The 16006-nt window shown below is 37.6% G+C and overlaps 1 protein-coding gene across 1 annotated transcript; it reads right to left on the bottom strand.

Moving 5' to 3' along the window:
• Window positions 1-6953: 6953 nt before the first annotated feature.
• Window positions 6954-7685, bottom strand: LOC130511250 (secreted RxLR effector protein 161-like). The gene has a single exon (XM_057008157.1). It carries the CDS (start codon window positions 7683-7685, stop codon window positions 6954-6956), a length of 732 nt encoding a protein of 243 aa, XP_056864137.1.
• Between the last annotated feature and the right edge of the window lie 8321 nt (window positions 7686-16006).

The following is a 16006-nucleotide window of genomic DNA, read 5'->3' as shown; positions in this document are numbered from 1 at the left end:
TAAAAATATGCATGTTATCCAATTTACAATCAAGGTGATATAAATCACTAAACTATAAATTTTAATTGGAAAATATAGTTCAAGAACAATCTATAGGTCGTTCTCTTTTAAAACTGAAGTTAGACATTCAAAATTTTCTGTTTTGGAAGAGAAAAGGGGTGTCTCTATTGGAGCTACAATTCAAAATTCTCCCTTGAATCTGTTGGTACATTCGGAAGATAAGGAATGACAAACTCTTTAATGGAAAAGTCATCTCTCCGATCAACTCCCTCCAACTATCTTTTCTTGAAGCAGAAAGTTGGAGAAAAGCTAATCAAAAAGAGGAGGAAATAGACGGGGATCATGACGTCCCTCATATTTCAGGTACCGAGACAATACCCCCTTGGATACCTCGAAATACAACTTGCCAAATCGATACTTCATGGATCGGTAATGTCAGTGTTAGTAGTCTAGGGTGGAGTCTCAAGAATCACATGGGTATCATATCTTTCAGACTACGTGTGTGCAATAGAAGCCTCTCAACCCTTCACTCTGAGATGGAATGACTACATTGGGTGGTCTCATGTATGAGAAACATGATGATCCCCTCAATCCGCTTCGAGACGGATTCCTCAGACCTTGAGGACATGATTATGAATGCTATTGATTAGCCAGCTTTTGTTTCGGAAATTGATACCTTTCAAATTCAACATGATGACTTCGAAAACATGAATTTATTTCGTATTTTCTGGAGTGAGAATGGTCGGGTGGATCATGCAATGATTTGCAATGAATCACCAATATTTTTAGAAAAAAATACATGGTAATATATATGGGCTGATCCACCAACCGTACGGACCGTTTAAGTATTTCATGGTATTGATTGATGCATCTAGTAGATGGTCAAATATGTGCAAGAACCATACAATTGGATAATTAAGAGAAAGTATCAGAATTTTGATAATATCCAAAGACACTTGCCATTTTCTCATATCATTCTCATCAGCCCCACATGTCGTTGTCAATTTTAAAGAGAAGATGACTAAACTTTATTTCCACACTATGTGTTCGTATGGTACAAACAGTTCAAACGGTACATATCAAGTGAAATAAATGCAAATCAAGAAGATCATAAAGGAAAGATGCAAATCAAGAAAATCAAATAATTTGTTATAGTTACGAATGTCAAAAACAGTTCAAACGGTGTAAATCACATATTTAAATTAAAAAATTACACCAAAATATCAACATATAATGTAAATAATACATTAAAAAGATAAAATAATTTAATGAAAAGTATTTAGATTAATGTTTACCTATCACCATTTGCTGATTTTCTCTTTAATTTTATTTTCTTTCCTTTTTGGTTCTCATATACTATTCTTATTTTGTTATATTCATAAAATTTAAGACTTTAGTTGTAAGAATGAATAAATATGGTAATTTGAACGGTTAATTATTTGGTTTTTATCAATCTCAATTTACATAATATTTACTTTTTTCACATAATAATTTACTTGTTTATTATATAGCTAGATTTATACTTATTGTTTATTTTTTGAGTTAATAAAAGAAAATATATAACATTATGTAGAACCATTCGGATATTTGAGAGTCTTCGGTTCGATTCCGGTTCGGATGTTCCGGTTCGGTTCTTTTGTCCAGGCCTAGTCATGTGTATGTTCTGCTGCCCCATTCTATAAATAAAAGTGTGTATGTACTTGAAATAAATAAAAACACTTCACAAGTCTCTCTCTCTCTCTCTCTCTCTCTCTCTCTCTCTCTCTCTCTCTCTCTCTCTCTCTCTCTCTCTCTCTCTCTCTCTCTCTCTCTCTCTCTCTCTCTCTCTCTCTCTCTCTCTCTCTCTCTCTCTCTCTCTCTCTCATACATACCTATTGTGGTGCTTTCCGTAATTATAAGTTTATAATGTACCCGCTTCTGTTTCCATGTAACATAGATTTTTAGCAAACATAAAACACAGAGTGGTCCCATCTCATCTTTCGTAACTCCTTTATAAGTATTATTCCCTATGTTTCAATATAGATGATGTCTTAGAAGGATAATTTTGTTTCAAGTTAGATGAAGTTCTGAGATTTTAAGGTTAACTTTAACTTATTGGAAACTGTAACCAATTAGTTTTAACGGTCTTTTTTTTTATTATTGATTAACTGATTCTAAAATTGTATCTTTAGAATATTTTTTTGGAGAAATCTTGTTTTCTTAATCTTTGCGCACTAAAGTAAAATATCAAGTATTATGAAACGAAGAGAGTATTACATAATAGATAGTGTTTCTTGATAACAAAACAAATAGAGGCTATTCGTTTCACCATCTTTCATCTTCATTCAGATGATCCATCTGTATGATCCATTTGTATCCATCCAAATGATCAATTCAGATTTTATAGGACTGTTTGTTTGTCCATCCAGATGGTTCATTATATGAATCATCTAAATGGATCTGATGTTTGTTTCTTTATCTTCATTTCCATCCAGATGAGTTTAGTAAACAAATGACTTAAATATTCTCGTTTTGTTTTAATCATATGCTTCATATTAATTTTAACTATATATATATAACAAGTTTTGCACTTTTTATGGAAACACAATTTTTCGTTTTTACAAAAATTGTGATCTTTTTCAGTTTTGGAGTATAAGGGCAACAAGTGTTTGTGCGGATTTGGTGGGAAAACATGTTTTTGCAATTTTGCTGGGAAACGAGTTTTTGGGGTTTTGCAGGAAAAAATGTATTTTGCGATTTTGGTAGGAAACTGCGGTTTTCTGTGGGAAACCGCAGTTTTCTGTGGGAAACCGCAAAACGCGGTTTGACGGAAAACGCAATGTTGCAGTTTTGTGGAAAAAAATGTTTCTTTTTTTGCGATTTTGGCGGGATAACATGTTTTGCGCTTTTAGCGGGAAAACGAATTTTAGCGGTCCGCCAGCTACGGTAGTGTCGAAGCACTACTGAGCAATTTTGAGTGGACCGGGTAGCGTTAATCAGAGTGAATGAAAGGTCTTTGGAGGGAAAATGCATTTTATCGGTTTTAGCAGGAAATCTCGTTTAGGGGTTTTGTGGGAAAACACATTTTTGCGGTTTTGGTGTTAAATGCTTTTTCCGGTTTTACTGGAAAATACACTTTTTACGGTTTTGGCGAGAAACACGTTTTTACGGTTTGGCTGGAAACCGCGGTTTGGGGTTTTGACGGGAAACCGGGTTTTTTGGTTTTGATAAGTAACACACGTTTTTGCGATTTTGACGGGAAAATGAGTTTTTTACGGTTTGGCGGGAAATTGTATTTTACGATATTTGCGGCAAAATACATGTTTGCGGTTTTGGCGGAAAAACATGTTTTGTGGTTTGCGGAGAAGGTGTTTTGCGGTTTTGGCGGAAAATCACGATTTTGCGGTTTGGCAGGAACATCCATTTTTGTATTTTTTGCGGGAAAACGTTCTTTGCGATTTTGGCGAAAAATCATGTTTCCTAGGTTTTGACGGGAAAATGCATTTTTGTGGTTTTAGTGGGAAATCGCGTTTTTGCAATTTTGACGAAAAATACATATTGGCGGTTTTAGCGGAAAATGTTTTTTGCGGTTTTTGCGGGAATCACATTTTTGGGGTTTTGCAGAAAGCATGTTTTTTACGGTCTTAGCGGGAAACGCGGTTTTACGAGAAAACGCATTTTGCGATTTTGATTGGAAAATGTATTTTTGCGGTTTTGACAAAAAAATATATTTTATGATTTTGGTGGAAAACACGTTTTTGTGGGTTTGTCATTTTTTTTAAATAAGTGTAAAATTTTATTTATCCAAAACGTTTTTACATTTGATGTAACTTTATTCGTGAAATGAAAAAACAATAGACAATTCTTCTATTTAAAATTCAGCTTCTAACGCCAAACCATGTGACTAGTCTTTCATCCATTTTATGATCTCCTTGCCTCCTTATAGTAGAAAGCCTATTTCTTACATTTTTATCAATGGTTTTGATCAGGTGAGTGTAAGGGAGCTCCTTTTCACCGTGTTTACGACGATTCCTTTCTCTCCAAATCGTATGGGTTGCAGCTTGAAAAGTGTATCTAAGAAAAAATCTTCTTATGCTATCCTGTCTAAAATCTGTAAGGATTTTGACTATCTGCTCCCAATCTTCTGTGTATCTTGACTGGAGCAGACCTCTCATCAGACTGTCAGATTTGTCATTTTTCGTGAGTGACAAAGTGATATCAAATTTAAGATTGTACTTTGTATATTATATATGGGTATAATATACATTATACCATTTTGACAGATCCATCTAGATGATTCAATTTGGATCAGTCAGCTGATTTTTAAAATTAAGCCTAAATTTTAAAACTTATTCACATGATGATCTAGATGACTTGTACTTTTAATGTCTAAACGAACATCTGGATAGAGAAACGAGTTGTTGTTGGTCGAGCTTCACTCTACGACTCCAAACGGCCAGCACGGCGAATCCCGAGTTCGAACAGGTTCACCAATGGCATCTGAGGGTCGATTGTAGATGAGATCTACATGATTGGTGATTTGGACTTGAACTTTCGAGACAATTGAGGAAAACAGAACCGTACGAAGATGAATGAGTTCACAACAAAATTAGTCGGGTCGAATTGTTAAAAGGATAAAATAGACAAATCAACATTACAAAGTGTGTCCCAAATGGAATGTACTTTTTGATGTAATTGATAAGTCATGATATGTCTCTTAATGTAAAAAATCCTTTAAAAAAAGATACCAATAACATCATACCACACAATGGTCACAAACGAATATGGGCTTCTTCTTCATAGTTCATACAAAGCTATCGTGGTGCTTTCCGTAGTTATCAATACTATTAAATTTGGAACATGACCAATTGATAAAAAAAGTTGTGTCTAATCATTAGTTTTTTTTTTAAACTACTTATTATATAAACTGTCATTTAAATATAGAAACTGCCATTTTAATAACTAACAATTAGTAATATTGAATTTTGTAACTTCCTTTTTAGTCCCATTATTCTCCCTGTCCACTTCTACCGCATACATATAATAACACTCGGACTATGTAATGCATTTGAACATATGATAATAAATACTACTATATGGTTGACTAATATTTTTTTTTACATAACAAACACTAATCTATATATATAAAGTTGAAAAATTTTGCCCTCTCAAGCCATCCACGTCTCTTTTTAGGGTGGGGGCTTTCTTGCCACGTGTCGCGAGTTGACTGAATTAGTGGATATCACGCGCTTTCAGTGTTGCTCTTTTTCTCTCCTTTTTGCGCGCTTGTGTTCACGTGTCCGCGAAAACCTACCTTTAATGAAGAAAAGTAATGTAGATCGTCTCTCTCCTTCCTTCTGTCGCGCTTAGAAACGTCTGAGTTTCTTCTAAATCTCTGATACGGTTTGAGTTGTGGCTTCTCCCTGTTACCTTGCCATTAATTCAATCGCCAACGATGAGGTCTCCAATGCATTGTTTACGTTGAATCTGTGTGTTCTCGGGTATAATTATGTCAGTATTTCTCATCTCCAAGTCATCTTCTTTTCATATCTCTTATGAATCCATTTCCTCATATTCATATTAATCCAAAAACTTCTGGAGAATAGAATGGCAAAGTCTGTTCTCCTCCTCTCTGACTTGAAAGTCGGGCATTGTAGTCGGAGTTCGTCAGATGAGGCAAAGATTCTCCCTTTAAGCATGTAATCTTGGTTTACTTCCATCCTCTGTTAATGGGTTCTTGCCTCAGATTTCGTGTTGAGTGTACGTTCTCTCCATCTCCTTTCTAATTTTCATTGTAGAATTTTCCAGAAAATATTGAGATTTTTAATTTCAAGTGTCTCTCTGTAAATGATAAGTTCTGAAAAAAGATATTAACTCTGTGAGAATCTTCATGTGATCCAAGTAAAAAAGTCTCCACCTTTTACAATTGTCCTTAGTTTTGACTTCAGTCAACCCTTTGTGTATATTTCTGCAGATAAGAGCAGTAGCTTTTACGACCTTCATCTTTCGAGTGTTCTATCATCATCATCTGGAGCTCATAAGAGAAAGAGGATATATTTAGAAAGGCGATCGTCAAGAGCTTTACCCTCAGCGAACTCCAACGTGCAACCAGAGACTTCAGATCAAACTCTGTTATACGAGAAGATGATTTCGGTTCTGCTTATATGTTCGATCGATGAGACTACTCTTACTCCAACTAAATCCATCACAGGTATTGTAGTTCCTGTCAAGAGTCTTAACCCTGATGGATTTCAAGGTCACCGAGAATTTCTGGTACACACAACATTGTCCTTACTATTATGTCACTCCAGTCTCAAGTTTCCATGGTTTAATTTTCTGACCCATTTGTAACATTTGTTAGAGATCAACTACTTGGTGCAGTTAAGTCACCCCAACTTAGTTAACTGATTGGTTATTGCTTGGAAGATGAACAACGGCTTCTTTTGTACGAGTTTATGCATAAGGAGTCTTGAGGATCATCTGTCAAGTGATTTCATAACTCAAGATTTTATTGAAACTATCATGCTATTGTTTGTTCTTATGTTTTAAAAGTGTTGAAGCATATATGATGTGCAGTTAAAGACATCACACAAAGATTTGGTGCTCCGCTGTCAGAAATCGTGGTGACTTTTTTTACAGGATCTCATGACCGCTCCATGCGATGCTGGGATCGTACTGAAGAATCGTACCGAAGAACCGTTCTTCCTCTTGGTAAATGACCCACTTCTTGAAGTTAATCCATTAAATTTTTCATAAAGAACCCAGAATGAAAAATATATAATAGATGCAGAAAGGGACCACGTCAAGTTTGAGGAAGTTTGTGAATAAACTGAATATGATTTCTTATTGATCTTTCACGTCATATACAAAGTATATATACAATATCGTATGACCTAATAACCGTCATACCTAACAGGCCTAATATACATCGGATAGCTAGCCCAATACTCATAGGTCTAGCCCAATACTCCCACTCAAGTTGGAGCATGGAGATTGACAATGCTCAACTTGGACACTAAATGTTCAAACTGTTGACGACCAAGAGCCTTGGTAAGTAAATCGGCCAGTTGATCGTGTGTGCTCACATGAGGTGTAGAGATTGTACCATCCAAAACTGCATCTCGAACAGCATGACAATCAGATTCCACATGCTTAGTACGTTCATGGAAAACCGGATTCTTCGCAATGTAGATAGCTGTCTGACTGTCACAAAACAAACGTACTGCCCCTTGTTGGGGAAAACCGATTTCCTTTAGTAACTCGAGAAACCATAGAATCTCGTCTAACGCATTCCTCATAGAGTGATATTCTGCTTCAGCCGAAGATCGAGCAACAGTATCTTGTTTCTTTTTTTTCCAAGAGACCAGAGAACCTCCTAGAAGCATGACATAAGAACTTAAGGAACGCCTTGATACCGGACATGAGTTCCAGTCTGAATCACTGTAAGCTGTCAATGTCAAATCCTTATCTGACCGAAAAAGAACGCCTTGACCAGGAGTAGCCTTGAGAAAACGAACTACTCGCAACGCTTCCTCCCAGTGTGCCTCTCGCGGTGCTTGCATAAACTGTGAGAGAAGATGCACAGAGAAGGTAAGATCTAGTCGAGTAATGAGAAGATAAAGAAGACGTCCAACCAGTCGTCTATAACGAGATGGATTAGTCAGAAACGGACTTCGATCCCGTCCAAGGTCATGACGTTGTTCCATTGGAAAATTAACCGGCTTGGAGCCCAGCATGCTGGTTTCTTTAATTATCTCTAGTGCATATTTTCGCTGTGATAAGAAAATCCCTTCATCATTGCGAGAAACTTCAAGACCAATAAAATATTTTAGCTTGCATAAATCTTTCATGCGGAAACAAGTGCTTAGATATCATTTGAAAGAAGAAAGAGCAGCATCATTATTCCCACAAATCAGCAGATCATCGACATACACAAGAACCCGCATCTCAGTCGCATCTTTTGTGTATATGAAGAGAGAATAGTCTTTATACGATTGACTAAACCCATAATCCTTTAGAGAAGTTGATAACTTTGCAAACCAGCATCTTGGAGCTTGTTTGAGACCATATAAAGATTTGTGAAGACGACACACTTTTGTTGGGTTTGAGTGACGAAAACCTTGTGGAATTTTCATATAGACTTCTTCCTCGAGACCACCGTGTAAGAAGGCATTATGAACATCCATCTGATAAACCTCCCACTTGTTTACTGCAATAAGCTTGAGCAACGTACGCACCGTATTCATCTTTGCCACTGGTGCAAAAGTTTCAGAATAATCTTCTCCTGCAACTTGATGATTTCCGAGAACCACTAAGCGAGACTTCTTGCGTTCTTCAGTTCCATCAGCATTGTATTTTATTTTGTGAACCCAAAGATTTCCAAGTGCTTCTTTTCCTTCTGGTAGATCAACGAAGCTGAAAGTATCATTTTCTTCAAATGCATCTCTTTTATTAACCATAGAGTCACGCCATTCTTTATCTTGCAAAGCTTCTTTATAACTCTTAGGCTCAACTCCTGCCAATACTGCTGCCAAGAAGGCTTGATGTCCTTTTGAAAAAATGACATCAGATATGTGATGTTCAAGGAGGTATGGAGTGTTACCTGATACCGTAGAGGACTCTGATTCTGGCTCAAGAAGAACGGGGAGTGTATTATCTTTGCAGCGGACATTGTAAAGCAAATAATCATCTAGTTGTCTTGGTGGGTGTTTCGTTCGATGACCACGCCCCAAAATAATTTCTGAGCTAGAATCAACCGTTGTAGCAGGTTGTGATGTTTGTGCCGGAGGAGATATCGAGTCACTCTCGACTGTAGGAGGATCGTCGTCTGTGCGTACTTGTGTCTCTGCAACAATGAGAGATGGTGGAGCAGAAGTTACAGTCTCAGCAACCGGCTCACGCGAGGAATCAGACGGTTCGTCGGAGCTCCCCCTGTCGTCATATCGCGGTGAGATTAACCAGTCATCATCAACCAAGTTTTGTGGAACTCCTGGAGCTTCTGGAGCAACCGGAGGCAACCTACTTTGGAACGGAAAAACGTCTTCTCTAAACACGACATCACGTGAAACCAGAAAATTTTCAGAGTCTAAGTCGAAGACTTTCCATCCTTTCTTCCCAAAAGGATAGCCCAAAAACACACAGTTACGACTTCGTGGACCGAATTTGTCCTTGTCGCGAGATCTAAGGTGCGTATAACATGCTGAACCAAAAACTCTCAAGTGATCATAACTTGGTTCCTTACCAAAAAGAATCTCGTGTGGAGTACGCCCATCAAGTACTTTCGTTGGGGTGATGTTAATGACATGAGCCGCAGTGAGAATAGCCTTACCCCAAAATCGAGTTGGTAAGCTTGCTTGAAAGAGAAGAGAACGAGCAACATTAAGAATGTGTATGTGCTTTCGTTCGACTCGACCGTTCTGTTGCGGTGTTCCCACGCAAGATGTCTGATGAATGATGCCTTGCTGTTTAAAAAACGAGCCCAAACAAGTAAACTTCGTGCCGTTATCGCTTTTGACCATCTTAACACTCAAACCAGACTGCTTTTCTGTATATGCACAGAAATTTTGCAAAACTTGTCGAACCTTCGACTTTTCTTAATGTAGATGAAGCCATACTGATCTGGAGTAGTCATCCACAATGGTTAAAAAATACCTAGCACCACACGATGATGGCATTCGATATGGTCCCCAAACGTCAACATGAATCAAATCAAAACATGCTTGTGTTTTATTAGAACTATCAAAAAAACTTCTCTTGTTTGTTTAGCCCGGAAACATATGTCACAAGGACTCGGGTTAGACGAGTTTCATGAAATAGAAAAGGTAAATCTGAAAACACTGAAAAAGCCGGATGTCCCAACCGCCGATGCCACATAGCTTGATCAGTAACTGTCCCAACTCTGTTTGCTCGAATCGGTGCCACATCCGCTAGATAATACCCTCCATCCCGTTCTTCACCGGCTCCAATCAGGGTCCTCGTGAAACGGTCCTGAACAATACATAAAGTGTCAGTAAACAAAGCAATACAATTCTTCAATTGCTTTAGAAGCTTAGAAACAGATATCAAAGAACAATTGAGATCCGGGACATAAAGAACATTGTGGAGCAAGATCGTCTCTGTAATAGGTAACACGCCCATGCTAGATGAAACAGTTTTGCTTCCATCCGCAAAACCCACCAAGCACGGAGAAGTGTCCACAATGTCGACGAGCAAGGAAAGATCCCCAGTCATATGATGGGAAGCCCCTGTGTCGATAATAATGTCACCAGTAAGCTTACCCGAAAGCTTGTCTTTTGTAGCATACTCTGTTTTCTCTTGAGCCATCATACTGATTGCTTTCCACTGTTCAGCGGTGAATTCTGGAAAACAGAAGAATGAGGTGATGTTGCAGTAGCCACGTTGACTGCAGCTCGTCCTTGACCCATTGTCGAACCCAAGCCACCACCGCGGCCTCCGCGATTGTTTCCTCTTCCTCCAGAGCGAGCATTCCTTTCAGTTACCCAATCAGGATATCCAATAAACTTCCAACAGAATGCTTTTTCATGTCCAGCTCGGCCACAATTACTGCATATAAGGCGTTCTCTGTTCCGAGTTCCGGTGGAACCACCACGAGAATCAGAGCTCGAGTCGCCTCCAAGGTCTCGCCGAATGGAAAGTTCAGACCCGGAGTCACGTCGTGTTGTGAAATCGACTGCGTCAGAGGCTTCACGTAGTTTTGATGTGTTCAGCCTCTGTTCTTCACGAATCACACGTGAATACACATGTTCCAGCTCAGGGCAAGGGTCAGAGTCAATGACGGACTGAATCACAGTCGAAAAACGGGACTCATTAAGACCCATGACAAACTGATCGACTTTCTCCTCCTCCCTCTCTTTCGCAAAAGTGGCTGCTGTACCACATGTACAGCTAGGAACAGGTTTGTAAGAATAAAGCTCATCCCACATCGCAGCCATCTTTCTGTAATAATCAATAACAGAATCTCCACCTTGGCGACACGCCGCGAGTTGTGCTCGTAGATGATGAACACGAACCCTATTGCCCACGGAAAATCTTTTCTTCAAGTTCTCCCACAAGTCGTGGGCATTAGTGATAAACGAAACTGTGGATCGAACATGTGGTGTGATCGACGTTCGGAGCCAGCCCACAACCATCGAGTTTACGGACAGCCATGACTCCAAATCGGCTCCTGCTGCGTCGGGTTTGGCTAGCGTGTCATCTATAAAACCTGTCTTCTTCTTAGCACGAAGTGCATTCATCATCTCGGAGGACCACTCATTGTAGTTTTCTCCGGTTAATGACACCGAAGTGATCGTTGCTCCCGGATTATCAGACGAGAACAACGAATATGGTGTCATAGCAGTAGAATCACCACTGCGATTTGCACTAACAATACTCATGATGTTTAATCAAAACAAGCAGTAGAATCACTACTTTAATAAACAAGCTCGAGCAGAAAAGAAGCTCTTACTTGAAGAGAAAGAAAAGAAAGAAAGAAAAATGGAGAAGAAAGCAAAAATTAGGGTTTCAGGAATTTAAGCTCTGATACCATGTGAATAAATTGAATATGCTTTCTTATTGATCTTTCACGTCATATACAAAGTATATATACAATATCGTATGACCTAATAACCGTCATACCTAACAGGCCTAATATACATCGGATAGCTAGCCCAATACTCATAGGTCTAGCCCAATAAAGTTCTTAACTGCAAATCTATATATATATATATATATCTTTATAAATAAAGTTGAGTTATCTTCCTTCTCCTGCGTCCACGTCATCAGGGAGGTAAGGGCTTTCTGTGACACCTGGCAGACACAAATTTAATCTGCGTTTTATCAATTCTTCTTAGACTGGGTTTTTTTTTGCTAAATATTACATATGGGCTTCGTAATCAAAATGGGAAGCCCATTCAAGTTGTTATATTCTAGGTTTCTTCATCGTCTTTTTTTTCTCTGAACACCACCTCATCGTCTTCTTCACGACGATAATTCAAGAGCTCGCATTTAACCTTCCCATAACGCTTCAACCTTCATTATTACGTGCTTCACTCCTGATTTTCAGCGTAATTATCCCACTATTCCAACTGGGCAGCATTCAATCGACCTCTTCGCACCCCCAGTAACCGGAGGAAAGGTCGACTATAAATACCCCATCTTTCGACGATGAACACCAGAATTCAGACAAGATCCAGAAAAATAGTTTGTTTAGGCAATCGATTCTGCACAGCTGGAGGAAAAGAGAAGTTTGACAGGCGAGTCTTCTTAATGTAGTTAGATATAATGACTGTATGTATTCTATTTCGTTGACTGCCTTTTCATTCTCATTTCCTTACAGATTCCAGTTGGTGGGACAGATTAGTCAGTGTCTTCATCAAAGGTGATTCACGCACAGGAAATTGAGCCCCTCAACGTTTCTGATCTTAACCAATTTATTATCACTGCTGCCCTCAGGTAAAGTATGATATATTCATACTTTAAAACTCTTTTACAATATACTTCTGATCTGTGTTCTTTTCTGAAACTTGACAGATCACTGAGTTTCTCTGTATGGTAAAGGAGCCATAAGCACGGTTAACAGCAGCTGAAGCACTATGTATGTGATTCTTAATAGCCAATGTTTATGTTTATAGATTTACAATTTTTGGATTTGGGTTGATCGCGTTTTGCAGCACATGCATGTGTGAGAGATTCTAATAGACATATATGCTCTTGTCAACATACTTCAGTTTCTGAAGTTAGCCAGCTTAGCAGATTGCTTCGAAGGTAATCAAAAAGAAACAAAGACAGAGATTGTGTTTCATACTCATATGAGTTTTTACTTAACTGAAATGTGTTTTTGAAAGGTTCTGGAGACGACTATTGATGATGATGAGCTGGATGATCTCATAGATCAGTTTGATGTCATTAACATTAACAAGAAGGAGTTCATTAGTCTTGTGGAGATGATGCAGGTAAGAAGAAAAGAAAACTTGCGATAGAAGTAAGCGATTCAAGGCAGTAATGCATAAACTCATTAACCATTTTTCAGGCTCTTGCGGAAGATCTTGCTGGAAGCTCAATGATACAAGATTAGCTGCAATTCTTCAAGCAGTAAGTATGCTCACTACACGCTTCCACGTTTTTATTTAATATTCAAAAAAAAACATCCGTCTTTGCAGATAGATAGCAACACTGATGGGTTTGTAAACTATTCTGAGTTTGTGGTTGTTACTTTACATGTTAGTCAACTGGAGGAGCATGACTCTGACCAGTGGGAGCAGAGGTCAAGAGCAGCTTTCGAGAATTTTTACATGGCCAAAGATGGGTTTATAACACCTGAGGAACCAGAATTGGTCAGTCTCATATGATTTTATATTAACCTCGCTTTTAATTATTGTTTAATCAAATTTCCACCTTTGCAACAAACGGTTTGAAACACTCTATAGAATTACTTCTTGCAGAACCGGAAGTTGATGAAGATCGGAGAATCAGCATCCATGAGTTTCGCAGACTCTTGAGATCTGCAATCGCCAAGTCAAAACTATCAAAACAATCCTGGTTACCAGCTTTCTCAAAAAATGTAAATCACTTTCGTAAATAGATATGAAGATTAGATTTTATACTCATAAACAAAAAAAAAACATTTTTTACAATCGCCATATGATTCAAGAAGATCTTATACAGGCTACATGTGATTTTTGTATTTGATACCAGGGAACAGCATATGTTCAGAAGGTTTGGGATTATTTTCCCGACTTGAGCAGATAATTTTGTATTTTTATTTGCTTATGATGATAAAATACATAATTACACATAATTAACATAATTTTACTTTAAAGCGAATTTAAAGCTTATGACCTTAATATATTATATTTTTTTTTGCTGAAATTTTAAATTGATTATCAACAAAAAAAAAAAATACAGGCCACTGAAGTTTGTGCTCTCAAAGGAGACTCAAGTTTAAAAATGGGAAAGAAACAGATTACACTTGCATTTCTAAGAGGCCCTTTCGAGCCATCGCTGCACCATGTCACCATAGAAGCTTGGCTTTCGCTTTCGCAGAGAGTTAATTCTGTTCCTGATGGTCTTGTCGATGTACCGAACCAGTTGGCTCGAGCCAAGGGGAGAGCCTTGATGGCGCCTGCTATTCCGTTCACGCCAGATACTATGGATAGTAGCTTGGAGCACAAGTTTCAAGAGACATCTATATTATTTTTACATTACCAAAGGAAAATAATGGATACCCCTTCAAACCTCCTGCAGACCTCATCTCATCAAAGATTGGAACAATGTTTCGAACCCAATAAAAGGGTCAACCAAACCGTGGACACCTCAGATGGAGACACTTCTGATACGGACCCCACCTCCTATTTCTACAACATAGACCTACAATATTTTGCATCCGAACCATTGAAGATGGTTTTTCGTCACATATACTTTATGGAGTTATGCTTGGAGAACAACCTGAAGCACACTATGTCGAGAGAACAAATCAGTTTGTCTTCCATCACAAACATATTGAAGCACTCAATCACCTACGCCAATTTTCTTAAGGAAAATACGATAAGGGTACATATCTCTCTGGGAAAAATTAACACAACGCTGTCATTTCTTATACATACTGTCTACATAGTACTTAACAATATAATTATGTTCTCTAAACTAAACTCAACTTTATTTTATGTTTAAATTCCAACAAAGTTAACTCTCATATGAGTATCAGTTTTTTATTTACTCTAATCCATTTTCAATTAAAACAATTTCAAAAAAAATAATACATTACGATCACTAACCAGCAAAATCAAATAAATCAGGGAAAATATTATTTTCTTTCAATATATTTTAATTTTCGTATTTTAGAACATATTTTCTTTACTAAGATCATAAAAATTTGTAAATTCATGTAAAAATAAAATATACGAACCCGGCGCTACGCGGAAATACCACTAGTATACTAATAAAATAGATTTTTTTATCTCCATAGGGGGAATTTTGCCACCTGTCCCACCACAATCTCCTCAACCTGATGAAGATGCTAGCCACGGTGATGCAACATCTGCTTCAAAGAAAGTTCCGTCTTCCAAAAAAGTCCATCACAACTAAGGGATCCAACAAAGTAGTTTATGAGCTGTTTAAAATTTGTATTTTGAGTCCAATAATGAAGTAGTGATTTCTCTTTTACGGAACCAAGCGTGGTCTGGTTAGTTTCTTTAACAGTTGAGCTTTTTAGTTTCAAAACTTTTGTTTCAGTGGTATCAAATTTTAGACTGCAAAATAGAGAAAAGTAAACGTCATATTGTTGGACCAGTTACTACAAACTACAATTAACAGCACGGTCAGATTAGAACCGCCTTATTTAGTTGAACCTGAGTATGATGGCTGGATTCATTAATTGAATTTGAACATCCTGTAGAATTGCACAGAAACCATTCATCCACACATTTCACATTAAATAGGACCTCTGCAATTATACACCTACATTAACTTAATTTGCAAATCTTCATTATACACTAGGAAGAGCAAAGCTGAACTGACATAGTAGGTTTCTTGAGATCCACATATCTGTCTCTCAACATTCTCAACATTAGTTAAGAGGTGTCAAGAAAAATACTTTATTAGCTATGGCTAGAGGTGTCAAAATGGATCAAATGGATCAACCCAACCCATAACCTAAATGGATTAACTATTAATGGGTCATGGGTTAACCCAACCTATTTATTAAATGAGTTGAGTTGATCCATGACCCATTAAATTAAATGGATCAGATGGATTAATGGTTGACCCATGAACCCAACATCTTTATAATAAACCATTTTTAAGTTAAGACCAAATAGATCGAATTGAGACATAAGTTAAGTTTAAGACCAAGTTGATCAAATTAAAATTTTATTTTTCCGGGTTTTGCGGAAAATTGCGTTTTTCAGGTTTCGGTAGAAAATTACGTTTTTCCGATTTTGGCAAAAAATTAGGTTTTCCGATTTTGGCGGGAAATTGCATTTTCTGGTTTTTGCAGAAAATTACGTTTTCCCGGTTTTGCAAGAAATTG

Source organism: Raphanus sativus, chromosome 4, assembly GCF_000801105.2.
Source record: "Raphanus sativus cultivar WK10039 chromosome 4, ASM80110v3, whole genome shotgun sequence".
NCBI lineage: Eukaryota > Viridiplantae > Streptophyta > Magnoliopsida > Brassicales > Brassicaceae > Raphanus > Raphanus sativus.
The sequence above is the reverse complement of the archived record's forward strand: the minus strand, read 5'-3'. Positions and strand labels throughout refer to the sequence as shown.

Coding starts and splice junctions, on each gene's coding strand:
- LOC130511250 (XM_057008157.1), bottom strand. CDS start 7,685: ATGGAACAACGTCATGACCTTGGACGGGATCGAAGTCCGTTTCTGACT.